The following is a 7395-nucleotide window of genomic DNA, read 5'->3' as shown; positions in this document are numbered from 1 at the left end:
TTGCAAAACCGGGGATTTTTGGAGCGCATCCAAAAAGATTCTGGCTTGACTCCTATTGGAGATATTAACCATGGGGTGGAGACTCCGCCCCTGTTTGAAGGACAAGCGCAGAAGCACCGGGAATTACTTCGGATGTTCCTTTTGAATTGCAGTTTTTTTTTCGGGGGTGATTTTTCCGTCTGTTTTTACTGATCTCGTGAAATGCGCACCAATTTTTCGGAAATTTTTTCGGGAAGATTTCTTCGGATTTTTGCCGTAGTCATCTGAAAGCTTGAATTTTCAATTGAAAATTCAGGAAAAATTATCGCAAATGAAGAATTATCAGAATATACAAGGAAGTCAATAGTTTATTAATTAAAAAACGTTAATAGTTCGAAGTGTAACGTTTTAATATTGTCGTAAAAAACCGGGATGAGAAGAAAAAAATTCTGATGTTGGCACTCGAATTTTTTTTCGTCGGTAAATTAAAAAAAAAATGTTTAATACCGGGGCAGATTTTTTTTTACAAAATCAATTAATCCATTAATCCCTTTAGTAATTAAAGCTTCAATTTCGAAAACATCAATTATAACATTTTGCTATTGGCTAAAGTTAAATAATTTTTTAGATTAATCAATAATTATCTAAGGGAAAAAATTCGATGTACATCCTGTGATTACTTTGTTACTGATTCTTCAATTACCAAAATTTAACGTGCACTGAGTTTCGAGACGAGTACATACTTTGAGGTAAAAAGATAATTGATATTTGAAAATTCATGCGCAAAGAACTTTGAGAAATTGACCAATAGAATTCCAAAATTCGTTCCCCGGAGACTCCCGATGTTTGAATTTCGGAGGGTACAGGGACGTTGAGGAAGGTTAGAGTTTTTTCGACTTGCTGAGTGGTTTGTTATTGTTAAAGATTATGTCGATTCATCTGGACATAAAAAAAGAGCACACGGAGGTGGAGCAGGAAACTGTACTTCATTCAATTCCTTGTAAAATCTATGGAGATACACCTGCCAATGTTTCCGCATTCTTCACACCGTATATTAGAAAAAGTGATGAGAAACGTGAGTTTTGTTTTAGGTTAGAACAAATAAAATTTATCGTCTTAAAAGAATGAGACATTTAAATCGAAAGGACCTTTACAATTCGATTCTTCGCAATTTTTCGTGCAAATTTCCAAATATCAATATTACAATTCAATTTAATCAATTTTTATTTCGATATTACGAACGTTTAATTACAATTAAATAAATGAATAATCGTCTCCTGTACGATTTAATTTTTTAAGAGCGGATTGGAGTGAATGATTAATTAATTTTATGGAATGGAATTATGTAAACTCAAGTTTGGCTGATTTAAATCGTGAATATTACGAAAATTGTTGAATTTCAGTTTTTTTAGTAATTAAAGTGTCTTTGATAATTTTATTCTTTCCAGATTTCGATGCTTCGTTTAGAGGACACCCTCTCCAGGGTAGAATCTTAACCGTGCCAGAGGGGTACAAAGGGCTCATCTTCTACGAGCAGAAAAAGCCAGCTAATCCCGCAGACGATCGGAAATTTGTGTCGACTGGAGGTTTTTCCAAATTTACTTACTGGAATTTCGACAAATTGCCCTCGAAAAATGACGCGATCGTTAGCGCCCTGGACTGGATCGATATTGCTGAGGCAGTAAGTGTCAAATTACAACTAACAATTCGCTACAAAATTAGGAATTTTTCTCATTTTTTCAGGTTCACGCACCTGAGAAGAGTTGATGATCGATTAAATTGTAAACCAATATTTTTTCTAAAATATTCCATGAACTCTAAAACAATATTTTTGTAATTGAATGCCACAATTTTTCCACGAAGAAGACGAAGTATTTAAAACAGTTATAATAGTAAATTTCTTGATAATAAAGTCAGAATACTTTTATAAAAACAGTAGTAACTCACTGGTGAGGAATGAGGGAAGAGATTAAGGCGTGAATTCCGATATTAATTAATAGCTGAAACAATAAATTTTCGTATTTTTATTAAACGTCCATAGCACCTATGAACTACACTAAATATATTTAAGAAATACTGATACATCTTTGTGCTTTATTGGCAAGATTTGAATATTCATTGAATTAGTTTCATCTGGATCCTGGGACAGCAGTGGTACACTGTTTACTGTTTACACTCACTATTAATTCTCTGAATTGCTCCAGAACTAACGTTAGGGTAAACCATCTAAACGGTTTCGGTTTCATTTTATTTTTCGTGCTGAAGATGGAAGTAAAATCCATTTGTTTTATTCTGATTTTTTTTCCCCTGGAGTTTTTGAGATTTAAAAAATTCAAATAAAATTATACCCCATTATTATCTACATTATATGACTGATATATGACGGTCTTATCATTAAATTACGACGCTGAGTTTATAAATTATCGGGGCAAAAATCGATATTGATATTTGCTGTCTCTCGACATTATTCGATTTCAAGTTATAAATGCTATAAAAACCTGTACAAAAGTCTTTAGAATCCGTTCAAGTCTTGAATTTCCTTAATAAATAATAATAAAAGAAACATAAACATATGCTTAAAATTTTTAAATTGGCATTTGGAAATAATAAATAATCTCCGTCAAATGGACAAATAAATATCGTCGCGTATTGCACATAAGTTTCACAGTATTTCATATTAGTCTGATAACTCTGAGATCAAGGATTCTATAGTTCTGTAGTTTATTCGGAGGATATCACTAGATACTTAAAGCCTTTTATTGGTAGTAATCAGCCTTCAGCAGCTGACGTATACGAATTAAATTACCAAATTATTTACAAACTTCATCGATTAAATTACACGAATATTTTAATCCTAGTGTGCAAAATAGGTCCTTGGTTTTATCACTTTGAAAATTTATTTTCCATTGTTCCTAACAACATAATTTACCTCCGAATTAATTTTTCTATTCGATTTTTCTGGATTTTCACGATCTGTACCCTGCAACACATTTTTCTCCAGTTCAATAGATGAAAAATGAAAACTACTAGACAACCCAGATTTTTTTTCTTATAAATATCTGAACACTCGAAGACTTAAAATTCAGTGAAAAGTGGTAGAGTCTCGGAAATCCGATTCCATTCGAGTGAAAAATTTATTGATTTCAAAAGAAAACATCAAAAAGACTCCCTGTCAAAAATTGAATGACCTACAATAGAGTCTTCAAACATTTCCTCCACAAATCGATATTTTTCATCACGAACCGAAGATTAATAAATTGTAAACTGAACAGATCTCCCTTTACCACTCGACAACTGAATTAAACCAACGAAAAAAAAAATGTCACAACCCCAAATTAACTAGAAAAAAATCCTAATTAAAATTGCTCAAATCAATAGCTTGATCCTGCTGATACTTGGACTGTTCCTGTTGCTGCTTGATAAAAGCACTGAGTCTATTCAGCAAGAACTGTTTATCATGTCCCTCGAGGACCAGTTGATTCTTGAGAACGACCACCATATGCTTATTAGCGATAGAAACAGCATAATAATAATACAGGAACAGTGCAAGTACGATAAAAGCAGGAATGCCAAAGCCAGCAGTACCCAGGAAGAAGAGAACAGACTGAATCCATCCAGGGAACTGCTCGAAGGTCTCAATAACAAGACTCCAAACAGTGGGAAGCCCCCTGAATGGTCCACAGGACTTGGATGGCTCGATCTCAGCGATAGAGTAGCCCACAGGGACACTCGCCAGTATGAAAGACACCAGAAGCACAAACATAAACAGAGAATTGGATCTGCTGGCCCTGTAAACGTGACTAGAGGGTGTGCTATTAACCAAACAGGCAAATTTCTTGATATAAAACAGTAGAAAACAGCCAGTAGCTGCTACAAGTGGCAGTAAAGGAGCGAAGAATGCCCCAATCCAGCAGATTGTCTGCGAATACACAATATCCAACACATGATGAGGCAAATCGAACTCTTGCGCTCCAATGAACCTGAGGAATTTATTTTCCGTGTGTCGGGCGATCAGAGATCGCGGAAAATTAATGAAGAACGTTACAAAGAATTGAGTGAATAAATCAGTGACGTAGAGCTTGAGAAATTGCTGACCCACGAAGGTCTCCCAACAGACTGGACGTCGCCCTTCTGTGTTTGTGCACTTGTCCTCCTCCACGCCGATAGCAATGATCTTGTAGAAGCTCGTCAGCAGTACTGCCAGGGAAGCTAATCGTAAGAAAACAATCCGGAACAACGTCAATCTCACCACGAAGAGAGGTGAGTAGTGCTCCAGGGCGACGAGATATCGAAAGAGAAAGGGAACAATGACGTTGAGGCCGACAATGCAAATGTACGGGAGAAACTCATACAGCAATTGTGTGATCTTGTCAAGAGTGATGTAATCAATTTCCTCGGGTTCCACAACGGGATGGCTGACTTTGTCGAAGGATACGTCGATTATGGAGTAAATGAATAGACCACAGGCTGACAGGACTGCCAGCACCAGGATATTGACGATGAGCCTTACGAAGAAGAGTTTGATGTTTTCCTCTCTCGTTCGGTTCTGCCTCTCCTCCTCCAGTCGTTCAGCCTCCAGAAAGGCTTTTATCTCGTTGTAAAGAGCCTTGTGCTTTATGTCTGCTGATTTTTCGTTCTGGATGCAGAAGTCCCACCCACCGAAAATCAGGTTGCAGTACTGGTAGAACTGGCCTTCACCCTCTGTTACCCGTTCTCTGAAGCCTTTGGCTGCTGATCGAATTATTGCAATTAAACTCACCAAGAAGAAGACGATTGTCGTAGAGATGTAGGCCAGGGGGAGATTGTAGTGGGTCTCGTCTGTGGTGACACCGTAAATCTCGTTAGTGTAGACACCGTAGAACAGGAGGGTTCGCTCCAGGGGACCTCCACCCTGGATTATATCGATTATGTTGCTGGTTTCGTGGGTAATGTTCAGGTATGACTCGGAGCAGCAGGCAATGCTACTGGCATTTCCTGTGCAGTTCTCGGGAGTGGGTGTTAGTACGAGTGTTGGCAGGGATATGAACGAGAATATTATTGAGAAGAGGATGAGGTTCAGGAACATCAGCCATTTTATGAAGAGGAAGTACGCCACGATTCCCATACCGAAGTTTCCACCGATTTTTTTCAGGGAGGTGCTCCACAGCTCCATCTTGGAGTAGGCTTCCTTCAGACGAATCTGAAATTGCTGCCAGGCTTTCCTGCGCTGCCACTTCAACTGCTCAAAACCCTGCAGCCGAAGTTTCGTTGCGTTCTGCAGAGGAGAGATGAATTTGGGGATTTTATAGTAGTGTCAGAGGCCTTAATTAATTTTAATATGCGTGAATTCAGAGAACAAAAGTGAATAAAAAATCGAATATAATCGAATATCGAATCGTAAAGGGATTATTTTTCTTTAGTGAAATTAGTATAATAATTTTAATTTCATCAGTTTTTGGTGTTTTGCAGAATTTGAGTCACTTTGGTGGATATTTATCAGATCTTTAAGCTGATGAAATTTATCAATGTGGGGTGATATGATAATCCTAGAGAATAAAAAAGAGATAATGTCGCGTTAAACTAAATTGCCAGGTCACTTCCCTGTTGATTACAATCAGTATGTGGACATTTTATAATCTTCATGTTATCGGAACGATTCTGTGAAGAATGAGAGCATTGCTGCTATCGGATCATGTACGAGGAAGTGTTCAACTTTTATGGATATTTAGGATAAAATCTAGAACATTATTGATTGAAAGATAAAAACAATTGGTAAAAAAACGTGTCGTCCATTGAGAATTGAAATGTTTGTGAAGTCTACTGTGAAAATCACTTATTTTTCTTTTGTGTTTGGAGAGTTTCTTATCTACGAGGCCAATGCAGATATGAAATATTGCTATTAATCATTGATTGACTTCTCATCGCGGGCTTATCTTTTTAAATTGAATGAAATATAAATAATGGGCGGAAAATTAAAAAAATTGAATTGTTCAGATAAATTCGCACCTGCAGCTGTTTTTTGAGTTGAATTTTCTGTGTCATGCAGACAGGCATCGCTTTGATCTGCATAATTTCCTCCCACGTGCGTTCCTCGTTGGACAAGTTCTCGGACAAATCCGGGAGCATCGACATATTCTGTGCATCAGGAACGTTCGTTGACATTCGTCGTACTGTGCTTGTACGAGCTGTACCCCGTGAACGAGTGCTTGTACGTCTCCTGAGAGTTGTCCTCGGCTCATTTCTGATACGTTTTGCTGTCGCTGAGGGATAGAACAGGAAATGTAATCAGCAAAACTCTTTAAAATTGCTCTATAAATCCTCTTAACTTTCAAACAACAAAATAAATAATAAATAAAATTGAAAATATTGAAAATAAATGACGGACATGGTTTTTCTACGCGAAAAAAAAAACAAATTAATATGTTACGATTCTGAGAATTCTACGAAACATGTAGTCTCAAGTGTTTTGACAATGACAGAGTATTCTTTAAATGACAGTGAAAACAAATGGAAATAATCCCTCACCAACACGTGATTTTTTACTCGGCAGTAGAGTAGCGATGTGGGAGGGATCTCTCTGCAACACCTGCTGCAAATCTGCCTCGATAGCAGCTGGATATCTTTCCTGATAAAATTCAGCACCAGCTTCCTCCCAGCCATGTCCCTTGTCACCTCCACGTTTCTTCCTCTCACCACCCGACATGTTCCCAACGGTAAACAATCCCTGACCCTCTCGTCACCCACAATGTGGAACCTCAATTAGCAACAAAATGCTAAAAATATCGTCGATTTATTCACCAGCTCTGGCAGACCAAGTGTTGACATTGCCTCGCTCCATTTTCCGGAGACTGGTCGCTTTATCAACCAGCACTGGAATAACACCCGATTATTCCCTCACAGTCGTCTGTCATTGTCACTGCTCTGTCTCACCAACACCCACGTTTATTTACTCATTTATTCGTTCCGAGTTGCACACGCGTCACTCACCAACAATAGGTGAATCACCGATTGTTTTTTTTCTCGCAGGTCGACAAAAAATCGAACCTATCCCATTGAACGTCAGAGGAAAATGGCGGTGGGGGGTGGGAATTACAGTGATGACAATGTCTACCTTGCCGATGTTTTTTACGGGTGAGAGGATTGACTCAAGTAGAGGCTCAGTTCTAGGGGTTTGAGTGACCCCAGCGGCATCATAGTACTGCACCCCAAGAGAGGGAGGACGCCACACGCAATGGGGGTGTCTAAGGCATGATGAAAGGAGGTATTGCCAAGTTTTGATGTCGCCGACACCAAAACAGGGGACAAATACCTTCAGACGTCGTACGTAGCGCTGATAACGCCTTCTCCTCATGTGCGTTTCGTCCCCACAATTCAGCGATTTCTGGCGTTTACATTTGAATGCCAGTCGAGTCGTTTGATTTTTTTTCTTTCAAATTG

General features: G+C 38.2%; 2 protein-coding genes across 3 annotated transcripts; one reads left to right on the top strand and one right to left on the bottom strand.

Annotated features, from left to right (window-relative positions):
* The first annotated feature begins 174 nt into the window (after window positions 1-174).
* Window positions 175-1958, top strand: LOC105267560 (ribonuclease H2 subunit C). 2 transcript variants are annotated; one of them, XM_011306500.1, is made up of 5 exons: window positions 175-459; window positions 608-728; window positions 904-1054; window positions 1428-1660; window positions 1723-1958. In XM_011306500.1, the coding sequence occupies exons 3-5, from the start codon at window positions 907-909 to the stop codon at window positions 1744-1746; spliced, it is 405 nt and encodes a 134-aa protein (XP_011304802.1). In that variant the 5' UTR covers window positions 175-459; window positions 608-728; window positions 904-906; the 3' UTR covers window positions 1747-1958. The 2 variants fall into 2 exon arrangements, with proteins under 2 accessions (XP_011304802.1, XP_011304801.1); XM_011306499.1 differs by lacking the exons at window positions 175-459; window positions 608-728 and having other exon boundaries at window positions 839-1054.
* A 30-nt stretch (window positions 1959-1988) lies between these two features.
* Window positions 1989-7003, bottom strand: LOC105267558 (transmembrane channel-like protein 7). Its single transcript, XM_011306498.1, has 3 exons — window positions 6484-7003; window positions 5965-6218; window positions 1989-5233 (listed from the first exon to the last, which is right to left on the bottom strand). The coding sequence occupies exons 1-3, from the start codon at window positions 6659-6661 to the stop codon at window positions 3332-3334; spliced, it is 2334 nt and encodes a 777-aa protein (XP_011304800.1). The 5' UTR covers window positions 6662-7003; the 3' UTR covers window positions 1989-3331.
* Between the last annotated feature and the right edge of the window lie 392 nt (window positions 7004-7395).

This window comes from Fopius arisanus, unplaced genomic scaffold (assembly GCF_000806365.1).
Source record: "Fopius arisanus strain USDA-PBARC FA_bdor unplaced genomic scaffold, ASM80636v1 scaffold00048, whole genome shotgun sequence".
NCBI lineage: Eukaryota > Metazoa > Arthropoda > Insecta > Hymenoptera > Braconidae > Fopius > Fopius arisanus.
This window is presented reverse-complemented; position numbering and strand designations above follow the sequence as displayed.